At 36.5% G+C, this 21,475-nt stretch overlaps 1 protein-coding gene across 2 annotated transcripts in view; it reads right to left on the reverse strand.

Annotated features, from left to right (window-relative positions):
- Positions 1-21,475, reverse strand: part of TMTC2 (transmembrane O-mannosyltransferase targeting cadherins 2) — a 400,088-nt gene that overhangs the window by 148,363 nt on the left and 230,250 nt on the right. For both annotated transcript variants that reach the window (XM_029955395.1, XM_029955396.1), the window contains exons 5-7: positions 6,891-6,976; positions 6,233-6,417; positions 5,081-5,159 (exon numbers count right to left, since the gene is read on the reverse strand). In XM_029955395.1, the coding sequence (XP_029811255.1) occupies positions 5,081-5,159; positions 6,233-6,417; positions 6,891-6,976 (350 nt within the window). The remainder of the gene's footprint in view (positions 1-5,080; positions 5,160-6,232; positions 6,418-6,890; positions 6,977-21,475) is intronic.

Below are 21,475 nucleotides of genomic sequence, written 5' to 3' on the forward strand. Positions count from 1 at the left end.
GTCAGGCTCTGTGCAGACAGCTAGCTCAGAGCCTGGAGCCTGCTTCCGGTTCTGTGTCTCCTTCTCTCTCTGCCCCTCCCCGGCTCATGCTCTGTCTCTCTCTCTCTATCAAAACTAAATAAAACATTTTTTAAAACTTTTAAAAATAAATAAAGTTGGCCTTTCATTAAGAAAAGAATATTCAAAAGCCATATTTAGTATACATAATAAAGGAAATAAACAATTATAGAGAAAAAAGGGAAAAGTGATGGTGGCTAAAAATTATCTGACATTAACGTTTTTTAATACCCTACATATTTCATTTTTGTAGGTGTTTTATCATTTTTAATAAAGTAAAGAAGCTTTTAACGTATATTTGGACAAAGAATGAGACACACACCTCTATATCTACATCTACAGATATTTTGGTGATTTTTAAACAGATAAATAAAAGCTATCTTGACATAGTAAAGAACACACCAGTTTCAGTAACAGACAAGGGCTAAATAGAAAAAGGATTTGACTCTAAATCAGGAAACTATCCTTCTGGTTCTAACACAAACTACAATCCTGAAAAGATCAACTCAACTCTTTGGGTGTAATTTCTACTTTGTAAAATAAAAGAGATTATGTTAAGGAGGAGCCTTTAAGATAGGCATCTTCTACCTCTAACATTCTGTGGTCCTAAAATACACCTATAATCTGGGGAGAAACAGATTCAGTGAAGGCCTACAATGGATGTCAGAATACAGAAAATTTTTGACTTAAGTCTAGGGAAAAAAATATGACAGGAAATGGAGAAGAAAATCTAACCTAACTATGACAATTTCAATTTAGAGTGTGTACTCTATTAACAGAATTAAGTGGGCATTAAATTAGTATGCTGTTTCTCTTTTGGTTAACACAGTTAATGATACAAGAAGGATCCTGTGTGGTTGCTGAGAAACAAAGGAAAATGGACTTCAAGACAAAAGACAGAAACTGTAGACAAGACAGAACTAAATAGACTTCCTGTTGAATGTCCATGACTGCAAGGCCGTCACTGGGACAAAATCTTATTATCTATAAAAACAAAAAAGATCCTATTTAATATGAATTAAAACCAAAGAACTGACAGAATACAACCAAAGACTAATGGAGCTTACAGACCCTCAGAAAGGACAGTGATTACAATAGAAGGTAATATTTTGAAACATTTATTAGGCTAGGCATTTGTTCTAATAGGCTTTACCTTCATGATCTCAGTTAATCCTCAAACTGATGCTACTATTATGTCCATCTTATAGACGGGAAAACAGGATTCAAGTAAGTATTTTGCTCAAAGCCACTTTAAGTGTCAAAGCCATAGTTTGAACCAAGGTTATGTGACTTCATACTATCCTGACTCTCCATTTAACCCTACCCATTCTCTCAAGAGGAAATTGGGGTCCACAGAAATAGAATCATACTATTAGCCAGGAGCAGTTTTAACAGATATTTTGTGATACGGTCTCTTTATATTTCACGTATTCAAATACCTTGCTAATTACAAAAGCCAACTAGGTGAAAGTTTATGTATTTATAAACTAATATTTAGTATCTACTTTATATCATTGGATGTTGGTGATTCACATAATTTTGGAGCTTGTTACTCAACAGTTTCTGTTACTCATCTTGGTCCTATGAAATCCAAGAGAATAATGAAAGTATATTTTAAATAGTTTTTTTTAAGTTACCTTATGAACTGTTGGAAAAAAAATCAACAGAATAAAATTCAGGAAAAAAATTAAGTTGGGAAGCAAAGTTAATCTAACTTGTTATTTTCTATTAACACACAAATAGGAAAAATACACTCACTTAGTTTTCAGGATAAGTCAACTACTGGCATGTAACATACAGAATAGAAGTTTCTCATAAAATGTTCAAAGCAAAGGAAAGATGTAAAGGATTATAGTTTTGTTTTCTCTCGAAAAACAAATGGAATAAATTGAAAAGCAATTTACTGAAAAATCTGAAAAGCAACTGCAAATCATTGAAAAATTTGAAAAGCAACTGCAATAAATTTTATTAAACTAAAATAACATTCAAATATAGTTGTATTTTTTTATACATATTCCTTTATTTTAACCTCCAAATAAATGATAACATAGGATGGAAAAAATATAATGTTTGTATATATAAACACTAGTGCTTGGGGGTAATAGTTGTAAGAGCATCATGAATGAGCCCTGAGAAACATGAATACTTCAAGGCTAAATGTGGCCAGACATTATAATCCATCACTGATCCCTAAAGGGCACTAATAATATGTAAATGTGTGAATGAGAAAACACATTCAAGGCTGTTGATAAACTTGATAGGATAATCAGCACATGCTGACAGACTAATGAAACTGAAGAACTGATAGGGCAGCTTGTCTCCTGGGTCATTTTTTCTCTTGTCAAACGGAGGCTAATCAAAATGTATTAGGAGTTAAAGCAAATACTCAGAGGATCTCACCCATTTGATTAGGAGGTGAACTCACTCTGAGAAAATTATGGTTTCATGAACAATTGCAAGTACAAAACCCGCTCAGCTGAAAGACCCTCACCTAAAATTACACAGAAGGCAGCCACCATAATTATGGAAGAAATCTGGAATGTTAAATCATACTGGGATTCTCCCATCGAGTCTGGGCAAAATGACCTCTTTCTATAATGGAAAATAAGACAAAGGACTAAGCAAGAACCCCAGGGGCACACTTATGTGCTGCCTGTGTGTGCTCAGCATCTGTGTAACCATATGAGAGACAGACCCCAAGGTAGCAGCTGACTTTTCAATCAAATGTATTTGCATAAAATAATTGAATGAATTTTCTGGAATCACTAACTATAGTGAATACCACACTGCCTTTTAACAATAAAGATGCCATATGCAGTCTGTTGCCAAGGAGCTGAGTCCTTTCTTCATTTAAAGAAAGACATCTTATTTGAAAATTCAGGAAAATGGGGAACAAAGGTCCCGAGCCTTAGCATTAAAAATAAAATCATAGAGTCAGGGGCACCTGGGTTGTTCATTCAGTTAAGGATCTCACTCTTGGTTTCAGTTCAGGTCACGGTTCATGAGTTCCAGCCCTGCTGGACTCTGTGCTAGCAATGTGGAGCCTGCTTCAGATTCTTTCTATCTCCCTCTCTCTCTGACCCTTCCCTGCTCTCTCTCTCTCCCCCTCTGTCTGCCTTTCCTCCCTCTCAAAAAAAAATATATATGTATCTAAAAAATTTAAAATAAAATCATGAATGAAAACCACTGTGCCTTCTTGAGAAAGCTAGAGAAAACAATCCTTGTGATACTCATTTTGACATAAATAACCATCCAGCATTAATACAGAAAAGTTACTTAACTGACAAATCTATTCAGATGAGGCATATACACTTTATGGCCACGTATACGGGTAAATACAGGTGCTGGGTAGACAGATGGGTGGTAACATGCTGGGGAGTAAAAGCCACTGTTCTAATGTACTAAAGTATTACAAGCACATTTAATGAAGCTAGATTTTTCCCTTTTAGTAATTATACCAGAAAGAAAGAGATGCCACAACTAAAATACCCCAGAGTCCTCTTTCACCTGATCATGAAATGGGCTGCGGCCAACTGGGGGTGGGATTCCCAAAGACGTGGGATGAAAATATTGATCCCTTCCAAACTATTATTTTTCTGTTTACTAACCTGTCCCTCATTCTATCTAAACTATCTCTATTTCTTTTTTCTCATTTAGAAATAAGAAAAAGTGAGTGTGTTTGCGAGCTATATAGTTTCTAGTTTGGGAAGGTCTGGGGTTTGTTGTGTGTGCTCAAGCCATACTGCTAGTATCAAATTTCTCAAATCACTGAATACAGAAGCATACAATAATCCTAAAGATTAAGTAGTCTCATTTATTTCATATGCCTAGAAATATTAAACCACTTAACCAAGTTTAATGAGAAAGGAAAATCTGAATTTGTGATTTGTGCTTTGGAGAAAAACAGGTGACTTGATGAAAAAAAGTAACCTTTTTTCTTCTCTCCTTTATCTATTTTTCTTCTATCCTTTAACTTTATTAGCAAAGTTAAACAGAGTATATTTTTTTAAACTTTTTAAACATTTATTTATTTTTGAGAGACAAAGAGAGACAGACGATGAGCAAGGGAGGGGCAGAGAGAGAGGGACACACATAATCAGAAACAAGCTCCAGGCTCTGAGCGGTCAGCCCAGAGCCTGATGTGGAGCTTGAACCCACGAACCGTGAGATCATGACCTGAGCCGAAGCTGGACACTCAACCGACTGAGTCACACAGGCGCCCCAATCAGCAGAGTATCATAAACTGTAGAGATTTTTTCCCCCCAAGAGACATATACTGAATAGGTAGTCTTCAGTTGTGTTTACTATCAAATAGATATGGTAACAATATACTAGAAGGCAGTCACAGATCAATCACAGATGATAGCTAGATTATTTTGTTAGAAATTCTAGTTCTTCACTTCTTACACTTTATTCTAAAATAATACTCTGAAAAAACCTATTGTGACCTAAAACCTTATCAATAAAACTATACAAGTTGGTTTAGTTATTCTCATTTTTTTATAAGCATCAAAATCATGACTCTCTATTCCATACCATGTTTATTTGGAAGAAAATAACATGATCAAAAGTTATCATGAATTTGATAAATCATTAAAATATAAATCTTTATTCACCATTTCCAATCTCTAGAGTCTAGTTAATACTCATGCCCAAATGGGTTTGTGAATTGCTTGCAGCAACAATGGTATCTGACCAGTTTGTTAAGAATCACTATGTTAATGTATTTATTTGCTCTTGTTAGAAGCTTTGTCAGTGTGTCTGGCTGGCTCATTCAGTTGAACATGAGATTCTTGATTTCTGGATCATAAGTTTGAGCCTCACATGGGGGTAGAATTTACTTTAAAAAAAAAAAAAGGGTGGTTTTTGAACATTTGAATGTATCACACAACTGTGAATAAGTTTTTTATTGTGTGTGAGGATTAAAAATGTAATTTACTAGAATTCTATTTAACAGAAACAAAAATTTTATTTTCTCCACAGGTCCCAGAAATATCAGTTAAAATATTAACATTTTACTTACCCATCATGTTGTACAAGCTCTGTGGGCCAAACTGCCTTGGCATTTTCTGAACTGCTTCCTTGTACACACTAAGGGCATCCTGATTTAGGAAACAGAAAGGAGACAAAGGACAGTGATATTCACTACAAATAAAATAAAAACATCCCTGTCAGTTCAAAACCTTCCATTGCTATTTCTAAATGGTTCATCAGAGGAAAATAAATCACGGCATAACTACCTTAATTCCATGAATGAAAATATTCAACCCAGTTACTAGAGAAGGCCACATAAAAATTGCACTTAACAAGGAGTCAAATGTTATCAATGCTCTTTCGTTTTAAGGTTACGTTTTCCAGTTCCCATAGATAATTCAGTTAAAAAATGATAGTAAAGTTTACATTTGGAAATTGCCCATAATCATCTAAAATCTATAGTTACTTCAAGTCCAGAAACCAGGTAGGATCTAAACAAAATAGTGATTAACGAATCTTCTGGCTACCGAGATCCACTGAGATTATAAAATGAGATTTTTCAAAAGTCGTATGTTCATCCTTATACTGCAGTCTTCATACATGGTGTAAGCGTGTGGGTTTGAGAGAGAGAGAAGGGCGGGAGGAGTGACAGCATGCGTGAGAGGAGGACCCCATGCAGGCGTGCTTCGTGGAAGACAAAGGGCACACATGCCACCCAGCGTCCTGGACAATGTCCTATCTCCACTGCTTTTCCTCTCATCCTGATTAAAAAAATAAAATTTTCATTTTATTCCTATTGTGAAAAGAATTAAGTGGGTAGGATTAATATCAAATCCCTTCCTTAATACTCAGAGCACAATGCATTTTTTTTTTTAACATCAAACACTGGATAGAAGATAACAAGCAGAATGTGTCTTGGAGCAAAAAAATCAAAGAGGAGATAGGCAAATAAGCCTACGAAACCGTGTTATTTCCCTTTCCAGTGGAGTCACAATTGCTGAGAAATTCACAGTAAAGAAATCTTAAATTTTGTGTAGCATAGGTTCTTTTCGAAATGAACTTAACCAAAACACTCTCTCAATAAAAACTCATATTAACTTCTTAAATGATCATAGTTTCACCGCAGTGAGATCTTGGTGGAAAACGTGGAGACGGGATCAAGAACAAGGGGGAAGAAAAAGGGCGGAGGTTTTGGCCTGACCTCATAGTGTCCCTGTTCATGATAGAGTTTCCCCAGGTTGTAGAGACAGCTGGTGACTGAGCTCTTATGTGCATGAGGGTCCTTCAGGTTTTCATCAGGGATCTCCGAGCACCTTAGGAACGTGCGGCGGGCCTCTTCTGTCTTTCCTTGGTTCATTAAAATAATACCGGTGTTTAAATACGCAGCTGAGGGGAAAACAAAGGGAAATACAAACGTGAGAAAATGATGCGCTCTGTGACTACAATAAAGTTACATACACTTCAACTCAGTTTCTATGGCTTATTTCTGATTTTATAAGAAAACCAAGAAATAAAGATTTAGGGAACAAACATTTATGGGAACAATAATGCAATAAGGAGTGCAAGTATCAATGAAGAATATATGGGTAGTCTTTGCCCTCAAAGAGTTCAAAATATTTTGAGTTTAAACTCTAGAGGAATAAAAGTTGTGTTTATCTTAATATATTACAAATGATAAATAGATATCAAACATGATTCGATTGAGAGAGGTGTAATTATGGGAGGCCCATAATCTAATTGGTAAATATTCAGAAAGAGAAATAGCATTCTTTTTTCTCTCTTAGGTTGTAAGTCGTCAAGATAACTTTCATGGATAAAGAAGGAAAGAAAGGTGTTTGAGGAACCTCAATATTACTTACAAGCCAGGGTAGGCCTGCTTCCGATCGCCAGTTTGTAATAATGTAACGCTTCCGCAAACCTGCTGTTCTCCTGTAGAAGTAACCCTCTGCATGAGGAAAATAGAAATTTGGAGAAGGACTGCATTACTATACATAAAACCACAATTTTTTATTTTATATTTCAAAAATAAAAATGGTTAAAGGGGCTGTAAAAATGCTGACCTGGTACTATAAAAGTAAATTCTAAATAGAAGAAAATGATTACTCAGGAGAGAAAATACTGGAGAGGTATCAGCTACATTTATGTTGCATTAGAAAGTATTAAGAAGTATTTTCAAAAAGCCCTTTATCCCTACTGAACTTTTTCCTTTTCCAGCAGTTTTTCTCTCTCACTGGAATGACCAACCAACTGGATTTCTTCTTGGAGCATGTACAATTTTTCTTCACTTCAGAACGGAAACGTGTCTAAGGCAATACCCCCGCCCCCCCACACACACAGGAGAACATGAGATGCCTCTCTCACTAGCCAGATTACTGGGGAAATATGGTCCATGACTGCCTGAGAAGTAAAAGGTAGTGTGGTTCAACAGGACGAAGAGAGAATTTAATCAGATATTATACAGGAGCAGAAAGACTAAAGGTTATTCAAATCGTTATTTCCTTATTTTCTGGATTTGGTCAAGTAAGTTTGAATTTCAGAACACTGGGAAAATGTCACTTCACCGCTGTGAGACACGACAGACCTCTAAACCCCACAGGGCTCCTGAGGAGGCTCCTAAGGCAGTAGCCACATGGATTATGTCATTCCAGACTCCAGCCTCATGACCTAAATAAGAATAAATTATAATCATATCCATAAAATTACAGTATTAGGGGGCACTTCGGTGGCTTAGTCAGTTGAGTGTCTGACCTTGGCTCAGGTCATGATCTCGTGGTTCGTGGGTTCAAGCCCTGCATAGGGCTCCTTCCTGACAACTCAGAGCTTGGAGCCATCTTGGGATTCTGTTTTCCTCTCTCTCTCTGCCCCTCCTCCACTTGTGATCTCTCTCTCAATCTCAAGATGAATAAACATTAAAAAAATTTAAAAATGCAATGTCAGGGAAGTGGACCAAGTCCAAAAAGGTCTCTCACAAGTTTTTGACCTGTGCCTTATTTTCTTGTAATCAGTGAGTATCTTAAAGACATTTGGCACCTTTACCAGGCCGAGTACTGCTGTTATCAACTTCAAACTGCAGAGACCACAAGCCGGTTGCTAAGGCCTTTGCAAAATGGGGAGGCTGCTGATAAAAGGACATCATTTAGTAGGATATTTTTTAAATATTCAGCTTACTATTTAAACTTACTATTTAATATGGGAATCACTGAAAAAATAGCTGAAGAAAATCATTTCAAACTTAGAGTCTGCTTACTTGTATCATTAGCAAAGATTAATCTTACTATTTCTAATATTTGTTTAAAAATGATCTGAATAGATCAAACCATTCCAAAGCACATTAACATCACATACATGGATATATAAGTGTACATTTCTATAAAATTTTTATTTTTGAGAGAGAGAGAGAAAGAGAGGGAGAGAGCAGGAGGGGGACACACACACACACACACACACACACACACATACAGAATATGAAGCAGGCTCCAGGCTCTGAGCTGCCAGCACAAGCTTGACACAGGGCTTGAACCCACCAATCATAAGATCATGACCTGAGCCACCAAGCGTACCTGAGCAACAATTAGTTTGATAATGAAATTGATACACTTTGCAGTTGAGTATACTTTTCAGTTGCTTTAGAAACAAAGTTTCCTAAAGTATCCAAGAGTTTGTGTCAATGTTTTGGTTTTTTTTTTTTTTTTTTGAGAGAGAGAAAGAGACAGAGCAAGAGAGGGCTCAAGTATGAGTTGGGGAGGGGCAGAGGGAGAAGAAGGGAGAGAATTTTAAGCAGGCTCCATGCTCAATGCTGAGCAGAACAAGGGGCTTGATCTCACACTAGTGAGATCATGACCTGACACTAAATCAAGAGTCAGACACTTAACCAACTGGGCCACCCAGGCACCGCTGTTCAACTGTCTTTAAAAGTAGATATATACCTAAAACTAACATAACACGATATGTCAACTACACATCAATTAAAAACATTTTTTTAATAAAGGGATGAAATACTCTTTGTAAAGACCTGAATCCCTTTAAAATAAAATAAAATAAAAAGGATAAAACTGTTCAAGAGAAAGAACATGAACATGCTTTCCAAAAAAGGAATAATTTTCTGTCACAATAATTTTATTGACAAAATGCTGGATTTTCAGTTAATTAAGCTCATATACATAAGCTCATTTCAGAAACTTATCTACAACCTTAATTACCTTTATCATTGACCTCTGAGATTCAGATAATGAGGTCCTATGCCTTTGATACAAGGCTAATGGCACCAGAGGAGAAATACCAGCCAGAAATTTAATTCTAATTTTTTAACCTTCCTTAGCAATCCAAATGCTTCTAAGAGCCCCTATTTATCTAACATCTTCGATCTTTTGGTCCACTATAGTTTCCTTCGCCTTAAAAATACAAAATAAAAACAAAAGCAAAAAAAAAAGTTTATGTGCCTCTTAGCACAGAGGAAGAAAAACTCCTACAACCTTTATTCATTCCTGCATCTACCTCTACCACTAATTATTGCTCTTCTCCTCAGACATAGATTTCCTTCCAGAATGGTCTACAGTGTAAAAGTCAAATGACTCAAATCCTATTTAATCCCAAATCCAGTTTAGGTTCTAATTATCAACCCCACTTTCCCCCCAAATAATGTGCTTACATGAATTGCCCACACAACTGTGGTACTTACTGTGAAACTCCTCTTTCTTCCTAAAACTTTATTTCCTCTGCTTCCAGGAGACCGGTCTCCCCTAGTTCTCTTGATGTGGGACCATTTTACAGAGAATAAAGCAAAACCATCTTTTGAAGAACATTCATATATTACTTTGAAAGACTGGTGCTTCAGAGGACTTGGTCTTTCTTCTCTTTTCTTCATAAATAGTCTCTGCATGACATCATGCTTACATGTAGCTCATGTATATACTGACTGTTCTCAATTCTGAAGTGGTGCCTGGTCTCCTGACTTCCAGATTTATTTCTGACAGCGTACTGAACTACATCAATCTAGGTGCTCGCTGGAATTTCAAAATCAGCATATCCAAAACCCAACAACAGCCTCTCCTGCTCAAGAATAATAAAAAGATGGGTGGCTCAGTTGCTTAAATATGGACTCTGAAGCAGGCTCCAGGCTCTGAGCTAGCAGTCAGCACAGAGCCCTACTCAGGGCTCGAGCCCACAAACCATGATGTCATGACCTGAGCCACCCAGGCGCCCCATGATTTCATGCTTTATAAAGTCTCCAAAGCCCACAAATTCTTTTTTTCTTGATTTTCTTTACTATTATTTACTTTTGAAAGACAGAGAGACAGAGCGTGAGCAGGGGAAGGACAGAGAGAGAGGGAGACAGAATCTGAAGCAGGCTCCAGGCTCTGAGCTGTCAGCACAGAGCCCAACGCACGGCTCAAACCCATGAACCACAAGATCATGACCCAAGCCAAAGTCAGCCACATAACTGACTGAGCCACCCAGGCGCCCCCAAAGCCCACAAATTCTTATTGTCTAACTCTTTACTCTGCCTCTCAAGGTTTATCTTTACGGCTCCATCAGAGCCCTTTGTATCTTCACTGTCACCTAAATAACTGCAACAGCCCGCTAATTAGATTCCACATAATTACATTTCTAAAGGGCGGATATGCTGTTAGGCTAGACAGAATTCACATGAGGAAATGAGCAGATATCTTTGACAATGTGCCTACAAAGCCCATAAACCTTGCAATTTGATGAATTCAGCCTCATGGGCTCCCTAACACTGATGTACTAAATTCCAATCATTTCCCAATTCAAAAAATACACAGAGGAGAAAATGACAAATAGCATGATCACCAGACCTAGACAATCCTGTCCAGCCTACTTTATTCTTTGGAGGACTATAGTCCCATGGAGGGCTACAGCAGGCAAATGTCCAGGAACGCATATAATACGGCTTTTGAATCTGTGAGTATGATCCCCTACATTATGTGAATAGAGGTAGCAGAAGAGTGAGCCCAATGAAGTGAGAGGGCTATTGTGACCGATTTCTCATGGCTAAAGATTTTAAGCATCAACGATGCCTTAGTGTGCGTGGTGTAAACGTGAACAAGCTAGAGACACACTCGCCTGTGGATGAACAATCTACTGAGGGAGTTAAATACAATAAATGGTGTGGGAAATTACTATGCTAGAGGGTGGCAGATCCACACTGGTCCCGCTCAGGAATGGACAAGTGAAGGTTCAGGGTCAAAGTGACACCAGCAGAGGTGTGTAATAAGCATCACTTCGCCAACAGTAAAAAGTGTTAGGACTTCCGTGTTACACAGGAAGAAAAGAGGTTCAGAAAATTTATCAACTAACTCTAGGCTTTATGATTAAGAAGAGGCAAAGCCAGGATTTGGGATACAGTTTCTCTGACAATAAATCCCATGTTCTTTCTAGAAGAAAAGAGGAGGAAAGCAAAAAAATATTTCAATTTGAAGTGTTTGCATACTAGCTTATGTTGTCTTTTGCTCAGGCACTAATTTGCATCGATGCTCTGAAAAGGTATCCGACACAGTTTTGGTGGTTCAGGGTGAACTTGGGTTAGTTCTGGGACTGTAACAACCAAGCTTCCATTACTACTGTTTTCCACATTTACCAAATCCATTTTTATTTACTGAAGAGATGGCAGAAGACTAGAAACCCTTCACATAGTACTAATTATGGTAACAATAACAGCTAAACTTATTTGATGCTTACAGTGTGTCAAGCACGTGACAAAATTCACATTTATTTTTCCATAATACTCTTAGGAGGTAGGCTATTATTACTAGCCCTGTCTTACAGAACATGAACTTCAGACAAGAAAAAGTTTAACAGCATGCCAAAGGTTACACGACTAGTAAGAAGGATGCTATAATTGAAGCCTAGCAATCGGATAATAAAGGAGGACCTGTATTGTAGTAAAACATTTATAAAAGGCTTTTCCAGAATTGTGATGACACGGTTTGTTTATACGCTGATCATGTCAATGAAATATTCTGGATGCTCTGTATATTAAAAATAAAAACACATTTTAATATACCACCAAGCCAAAATCTAATGAGAAATAAATGTATTCATATTACATGAAGGTGCTTGACAATCAAGGAAACTAGCTCATGCTATACATTAATGTGAAGTTAAAGTGGCTTTTGAGAAAGAAATTGAAAAAAAAAACATTACTGATCTCTCAATAGTAAGTGGTTGGGTCACTTTTACATATGAATGGGTATAAGTGGATATATTATAGTATTTTCCTTTTTTTAATTAAAATTTTTAATGTTTATTTATTTTTGAGAGAGAGAGAGCATGAGCACTCAAGCATGCGTGGGGGAGGGGCAGACAGAGCGGGAGACACAGAATCTGAAGCAGGCTCCAGACGCTGAACTGTCAGCACAGAGCCCAACAAAGGGCTCAAACTCATGAGCCATAAGATCATGTTCTGAGATGAAGTTGAGGCTTAACCGACGGAGCCCCCAAGCACCCCGATAGTATTTTCTAATAGAAGAAAATATTTTACTTTTCATATTTCTCCCCCAGTGATTTATCTTTCAGAAAAACAATGAAATTAAGCACTGAGTGAAGAAGAATACAAATTGGGGAAACAGAATAAATATTGTTGTAGTCAATGAAAGAAAACACATCTGGATCTATAAAGTACTATTCACTCTAACAGTTAAATTTTAGAAAAACACTTTAACTAAAAAAAAAGAAAAAACCCACGAAACAACAAACAAAATGCCCTCCCTTAAATTCTATATGCTATTTTTAATCTGATTTTGATCATATGGTTTAGGAATTACCACTGAGCATGTAGAATATTTTTTCCCCTGTGAAAGTTTTGCCTAGCTTTATGCCAATCTCCCTAACAACCCTGTCTTTGTCTAAAATCCCATTTTTGAAGAATCACAATAATCTAGACACTTGATAAATGAAAACCAATCAAACCCATGGTAACAGTAGATTGGACAGAGTTAAATACAAATGTTAAATGTAAGTAGGCATACCAATCCCTAGCTGATGTGTATCTCTGCCAAATACTGACAGAGACAGAAGGGGAACATTTATTTCACACAGTGTTTCTCAACCAGGGATGACTTTTGTTGTACCCACCCCTCCCCAACCCGGCATGTCCCCTAGGGAACACCAGGCTATAGACATTTATGTTGTCATGTCTGGGTGGATTTTACTGGCATCTAGTGGGTAGAGGTCAGGAATGCCTCTAAATATGTAAACCTGTTAGAAGACACAAGACAGCCCCTAAAATCAAAGACTTATCTGGCCCCAGATACCAATAGTGCTGAACTAAAGATCTCACATTTTGCATTTCATATGGACTAACTGCAACACATTTCTCCAGAATAGTTTCTGAAGAAGACATTTATGTCCATGTCCTGCCATTCACATAGATGGCCCATGCAAAATATATGGAAAATAAGAAATCAAGCTATGGGGATTATATTATTTTTCAATAAAAATCTAATCTATCATTTCTACTTTTTTCATTAAAACAAGGAATTATAGGGGCGCCTGGGTGGCTCAGTCGGTTAAGTGTCCTACTTCAGCTTAGGTCATGATCTTGCGGTTTGTGAGTTCGAGCCCCACGTCAGGCTCTGTGCTGACAGCTCAGAGCCTGGAGCCTGCTTCAGATTCTGTGTCTCCCACTCTCTCTGCTCCTCCAATGCTCATGCTTTCTCAAAAATTAAAAAAAAATGTTCAAAAAAATTTTTAAAAAGGAATTAGAAATGGGATTTTCTAAAAATTGGAAAGAAAATGCATGCCTGCCCCTCCTCTAGCAGCACATCTGAGCAAACTGTCAGTGGCTTTTTGTAATAAGATTGCCCTCTATACAGATCTTCATGTGAAGCTTTCATTTACCTCAGATTCTAATAAAGGTCTTTCAAAATAGTTGCAATCTGAGATATTCAAAAGTTGGTATTTTTCTTGTAAGTTTATTTTTGAGAGAGAGAGAGAGAGAGACAGAGTGTGAGTGGGGAGTACACAGAATCCAAAGCAGACTTCAGATTCCAGGCTCTGAGCTGTCAGCACAGAGCCCAACGTGGAGCTCAGACCCAGAAACTGCGAGATCATGACCAGAGCCTAAGTCGGATACTTAACTGACTGAGCTGCCCAAGTCCCCAAAAGTTGGTATTAATACACCATAAGAGCAGACAAAAAATATACTTTTCAAGAACATATAGGACGGTGAGTAAGCCGATGTTTATACACAAGACTGTGGGTGAAACAGGATACAGTTTACACAGAGTCATGCATTAAAACAACTTAAAATTAAGATGATATTATTGGGAATATTTCATAGTAAATATTTTAACTATTCCCTGGGTAAACATACTTAGCAATCCAGATCACTTACTCTTCACAGGAAATGTCTCACAAAATAATTTGTAATCCCTACAGCCAAGTACAGTAGTCACCCCTTATCCGTGATTTTGCTTTCGACAGTATCAGTCATTCATGGTCACCTGTGGTTGAAAGACAATCTTCCTTCTGAAGAATCATCGTCACCTATTGCTAGGTCAATAGCAGCCTAACACTACCTCACAATCATCATTTACCTCATTTCATCGATCATCTCACATCATCAGAAGAAGAATAAGTATGGCACAGTAAGATATTTTGAAAGAACAAGAGATCACATTCACATAACTTTTTTTACAGTATATTGTTATAATTATTATATTTCATTATTGTTGTTAATCTCTTACTGTGCTTAACGTGTAAGTTAAACTTTACATAGGGATTTATGTATAAGAAAAAATACAGTATATATAGAGTCTGGTACTACCCACAGTTTCAGGCATCCAGTGGGGGTCTTGGACTATGTCCCTCACAGATAAGTCCCCCACTGGGGCTATTAAAATAATAAAATATGTTCATTTTAAATTGAGATATTTTTTTCTGAATTTTTATTGCATTTGATTGTCCTTTAACATGTGTAGGTACTTTAAAACTAGGATGTTTTTCCTTAGATAAAATATTATAAATTTTAGATGTTCAATTTTATTCTAAGGTATTTATGCATTTGAAATTTCCCAAATAAATTAATTAGCACTGGTTTGGAGACATATTTGAACTTTGCATAAATCCAAATTTCCTAACAAAATTGGCTAATTTAGCTAATGATTCTAATAATGACATTTGATATAATTTAACTGTGAAATGGCATTACAGTTGAACTTTTTTTTTTTCAAAATTTATGCTTAGTGTTAGGCTATGTTTATAATAGAATACGTGGAAAAATAAATCTTTCATCTCTATTATCAAGGAGAAGTGACAACAGATAGCATGTCACCCTCATACACACAAATGCTTCTGAATCTTGCTTGATAAGATCTGAATCTTGCTTGATAAGATAGATAATCAGGCAAAAATCTCAAATGATTATACTAGTAATAAATGGAATCTATATGGAGAGCCCTATTATTATAAGAGCTAGGTGAGGCTTGCTCAGATACACTGACAAAGTGGCACAGGCAAGCTTTTTCTTCTTAATTTTTAGGAAATTCCACTTCATTTTTGTCTTTATGGAAACAGTCAGTAGAAGTGATAGACTGCAAAAACAAACCCTGTAAAATGACTAAGTTACTACTATTTAAATCAACTGCAGTAATTCCAAGGTTTAGACTGATGCAGAGCTTGGAAATTAGGTATCCAATAGGAACTAACCACTGAACATATAAAAAGAACCAGGACCAATCAGAAAGCCAGGTTTGGTCACGTGAGTAAGCTCTGCCCAATGAGATGAAAGCACAGTGGTCTGTGTACCTCTTAGGAAAGGTCCCTGAAAAAAGAAACCATGTTCTCCCTTACCTTTCCTCTGTCTTGCTGACAGTAAGGTACAAAATTCTGAGGGCTGTGGAGAAAAAACTTAAAGGAGCTCAGGAAACAGCCCTTCATGAAACTCTCCTATGACCTCTGGGGCTACACATCTCTGGACTTCTTTTTGTAAGACAGCAAATACAAATTTAACTCATTTAAACCGTTATTTTGGGTTTCTTACTACTTGCAAACTGGCCTCTTCCCAACTGATAAAATGCTACATGCATCATTTTTTTTCTATTTGTTTTTGTTTTATTTTGTTTTTAAACCATATAAGACCATAAAAAATGTTATATCAAATATGGCACCAATAGAGTATTTTAAGGAAAACTTCTTACTATAGTTGAATGACTATAAAAAATGAGTTGTCTGGTTTTTAGTGATAACCAGACTAGGCAATTGCCACTATAAAACTAGCAATTAATATATTTAATTAAAATTATGTAACTCAAGAGCATAATGGGTGCATGAAATTGGAACTCATAAATTAAGCTCCTAGACATCAGAGTGGTCAGTTATCACTCTTCATCCAAAAAGAGTAATGACATTAGTAGCATTTCTTAATAAAAGCATTTTAATTAATCCTTTCAATCCCCAAATAAGTAAGAAGACAGAAACTCACAGGAATTATCAAGTAAAATGAAACAGGTAGGATCTTCATCTCGGAAAGAAAAAAAAGATTCAGTGAGATATAATTGATTGAATTTGAGTTCCAAAGGAAATACCACAGGCAAAGTTATACTTTCTGCTCTCAATGGCTTTTCAGGTCACCGTGGTATAATAAACTTTGTATCTGAGGACCAAACGTATTAATTCTCTCTACTCATCTTTTTTTTTCAAATCATATACTCTACTTTCTCTTTTCCCCATTCTACTTTAATTAAACTCTTTCAATTTAGTAGGTAAGAATGACATTTTTACACAGATGACTTTAGGTATAAAAGCACTAATAAGGAAGTGGATATAAAGTGTTCACATTTTTACTTAAAACAGGTAAAGCCAACTTGGGAAGACAATATTTAATACATATGCTACAAAACGCATGACTTAATTGGATACTTCTTTTAAACTATTGCTAAGTTATTATACATGATTATTATATGCCATTACGTGCTATGAGCAAAAAAAAAAAAAAAAAAAAAAAAAAAGATGTCCCTTCTTAAAAAGGCTAAATTCCACTGGGAAGGACAATGAGCAAGTTGTTTTCCTGACTCTGTACGTTAAATGCATGAAAAAGAATGGAAACAGTGATGGAGAAAAAGACATAGCCATGTGACACGAACTTGACAGATGTGCACACCTGATTCTATTACATAGCTCCCCAAAGCTAAAACCTGTTTCATCAGGTGTCACATCCAAGTGTCATATAACTGCCAACTAGATTTCAGAAAATACAGTTAAGCTTCATCCTTCTTCTGACACAGACCTGTTTATTTGTTCCAAACTGAATTTTGTTTAACTTTGACAAATAAAGTACAATAATGACATCTTACTACATAAGCAAGTTTTTTTTGTCATTCTAACCTAAATGTGGAGCAATAGGCATTCAATCAAATTAATTTTTTTGTTGTCTGTTATATATCAAATGCATTACCAAAAACTTTATCAATAAATACTAGGGGAAATGAAGAAGTTGTAGCCTTTTTTCTTTTTTTAATTTTAAAATTAATTTTTGTGGGGCACCTGGGTGTCTCAGTCAGTTAAGCACCTGACTTCAGCTCAGGCCATGATCTCACAGTTTGTGTGTTCAAGTTCCACATAGGGCTCTGAGCTGATAGCTCAGAGCCTGGAGCCTGCTTCAGATTCTGTCTCCTTCTCTCTCTGTCCCTCCCTGCTCATGCTCTGTGTCTCGCAAAAATAAAATGTTAAAAAAGAAATTTTAATTAGTTTTTGCTTAGGGTCTAAAGAAAGAGAAACATTATTTTTACTAAGTCTCGAAAATATGTGAGGTCTCAATTAAATGGAGCATTCATTACAAAGGTACTTTTCCTGAGTAAGTACTGAGACTGTGGCATTCTAACAAGCCTTTATGTCCTATTTAAGTCTATTTGTATTTGTGACAGGTCCTGAAAAAGATGCCTCATGATTATTATCTTTCATAATTCTTTCAATAAGCCCATAATGATATAGTCCCCATTTTATAAATAGGAGCCCCCAAATTAGAATGGTAACTGAACTTAAAAAATCCATGTAGTTAATTTATTGCTGTATCTGGGATTCACATAACTATTAATATATGCCTACATTGCTTTATAACTGTCTCCTGGATATATAATTAAGGCTATATTTTCCTCTACATGTCATAAAATAATAATAGGTATGAATATACATCCCTAGTTAAAAAACAGTGTTTAATAGGAAGCAAGAAAGATATTTAACACTGATCGCTTTATGATAATATTTTCCATATAATTTCTTTTCATCCTTAAAATTAGCAATAGAAGATATTACACTTTTCATTTTAGACATGTGAAAACATTGGAAAGAGATGTTAAATAACTTACCCAAGATAACACAACTGGAAAATCTCAGAATAAGCCTCAAATTCAGAGCTGCTAGGCTTCAAATCCCATTGTCTTCCCATTACCCCACACCGGTCCACTGGGAAGAAGTGCCTGCTCTCCGTATAAGCATTAGTAATGACCATCTGCTGGCTCCTATACCCAGTGCTCCTTCATTGTCGGTAATAATATATTTATTTCCTCTATTTCTTATTTATATACGTCCATACCAACAGATAAATATTTTTAATTTGCTTCAAATATGGATAAACTAAAGCCTCCAATGCCAATCCACTTTACCAAGAACAAATATGCTTATGTGATAGCTCATTTCATGTGTCAGTTTCTTGGATCATAGTATGCCCAGGTATCTTACTAAATGCTATTTCTGAGTATGTCTGTGAAAATGTTTCAAGAAGAGATCAACATTTTATTCATGAACTGTGTAAAAGCATATTACCTTCCCCAGTGTGGGCAGGCATCATTTGATCTGTTAAGGCCTAAACAGAATGAAGAAGAAAATGGGGAAGGTTTGCTTTCTTTCTGCCTGAACTGGGGCATTGACCTTCCACCTTCAGACTTCCTGGATCTCAGGCCTTCAAACACAGACTGGTATTTACGAAGGCTCTCAAGCCTCTGAACCACACCACTATCTCTCCCTGCATCTCCAGTTTGCAGACAGCCTATCCTGGGACATCTTAACCTGCATGATTGCATGAGCCAATACCTTATAATAAATTTCTTTATTATATACATATACTATTGGTTTTATTTCTCTGGAGATCCCTGCCTAGTACAGCTTATAAAGAGGTTTCCTTGAGTTATTCTTAGGCTGAGGATCTTTCTTGACATGTTCGCCAATGACTATAAGTATACCCTCCCCCCAGAGTCAGAAACAAAGTTATTAACAGCGAACGGACTCTTTAGCTTTAATTATTATATAATTATATCAAGTTTCCAGGCATTTTATTCATTCCTTGCTACAGCACAAGGAGATGCCAAAACCCAATTCTGCTGATGAAGAATAAGGATCATGCAATTTGACAAATGCAACCATGGGACCAACAATGGGAAAGTTGAATCTAAGTCTGCTTAGTGCCAAAGTTCATGCCAGTAAATATTTCATGAAATGGACTCCATGGTGCAAAGGTGGTACAGCGTTAAATTTTTTAAAAAGGAAACTTTTCCCTTTTACATACTCCATTCCTACTATTCTGGTAGGCCTATCTATATATTCTGGGATCACAGTCAAATATCTTTCAAATAGTACCTCATCCTTCCGGAGAATTTTGTGATTTAAAACAAAATATGAACTAAAAAGCACCATACACAAATTAGAGCACTAACTACCAATGACTTAACTTTAAACTTATGTGCAGGCTTGCTATTTATTCTTTATTATTTACAGGAACTATCCAACATGGATGATTAATTATTATGTAATTTCTTTAAAAAGAAAAGTTTATCAGTTGGATGGTATGCAATTACTGTTACGGTAACCCCTAAGCTGGGTTATGGGCACAGGCTGAAGGCTGACCTACTCGGTAAAAGTCAAGGTAAGTAGACTGTTGATCACCTCACTCATTCATTCATTTGTTAAAAATATATCCCATAGTCCTATTATACAAATTTAATGACGAGTAGAAAATAGATAATTTAAAAAGCAGTAACAAAATTGTCTGTAGGATACTATGATGTCGTGTGATGTGCTACGGAAGTCCATAGCAAGAAAACCTAATTGAAATGAGTTTGTTCAGGCAGCTGAAGAAAGAAAAATGAACAATTGTGAATTCCACAGACATCAACACACTCAAAAAAAAAGAAGAAAGCTTCAGTGCTTGACTTCTTCTTTAGATATGGTTATAATTTGGGTTAGAGATATTCCCATGGTCCATCAGTGATTTAGTACAATGTACTCACTTTAAACATAAACGTTCAACAAAGTGGGTGTTTTCTCTGTCCCTTAACAGCAGTGCTCTAACAAAAGTCTGCTGTTGAAGCAATAAATTATGAAAGGGGAAAAGGTATCATGTATCTCACAGACCAGCAGGAATAGGTGTTAGGTCATACAAGCAATTTCTAACTTAAGAAGCAAGACGAGTTCCAAAAATGAAAGTCTTGAGTTTACGCTTTTTTTTTTGCTTGGAATAGATTTTGCAACGTCAAAACAACTCTTTGAGTATCGTGAAGTACTCAAAGAGTTTGAAAGAAAGCACCTTTCATAACAATGCTCCTAAAACTGCCTTTGCTGGTAATTTTGGTGCTAAACAGGGATGTCCCTTCTCTCAATCAGGGGTCAAAGAGAAGGAAGGTCTCTTCACGGCAGCACCCATCATGGCAGGCCCCAGTGTGGGGACAGGAGGCAAACTGGTGTCTTAGGCTGGACGTGGAAAAAGAACTGGCGGGGAGCCAAGCAAATGGAAAGATGGAAGGCTGGGGACTAACGTGCTAAATGAAGAGAAAATTGGTGAATACTTTCAGCAACACTTGCTTTTATTATCTTTTCTATGCACTCTACTCCTCTAGCCTCATGCCTTGTAAAGGTAATGGCCTTGGCCCAGAGAAATTTCTCATCCCTAAATGCTTCCCATTATATTTTTTTAAGACCAGTACCTAGAAATTGGCCAAATTGCATTTGTTTTTCCTTGCTATCAGTGCTTACTTTTGATTAAAGTTGCACTATCTTTTCTAAACCTAAATTTTTGGAGACTGGAGTCTATATTTTGCATCCCAGATTTGCACCCAACCCCGAATCTGGTCTTTGAAGATTTTACTTCAAACAGGCAAATTTACAGAAAAACCACACACACACATGCAAAATCATTAAAACATCAAAAAGCAATTCATAAAATATAAAGGGTGTTAAAAGTTAGTCTACAGAATTCAGGACAGCTGAGATTATTCTCCTAACCTGTAATTTCTACTCTTGAAGAAAGCACCTGCCTGTCATTTTCTGAGTACGATGTGATTATACTGACCAGGCTGATCTGGTTTTCCCTCTCTAGATGACTGGTGAGCATTTTCTCACACTGTCAGAACAGTCAGGTGGAATCACTCCTTCCTACTGCCTTCCACCCATCTAGTCATCTCCAGCATCAAGAGTCCCCAGGGGCACTATAATT

Source organism: Suricata suricatta, chromosome 10 (genome assembly GCF_006229205.1).
Source record: "Suricata suricatta isolate VVHF042 chromosome 10, meerkat_22Aug2017_6uvM2_HiC, whole genome shotgun sequence".
Classification (NCBI taxonomy): domain Eukaryota; kingdom Metazoa; phylum Chordata; class Mammalia; order Carnivora; family Herpestidae; genus Suricata; species Suricata suricatta.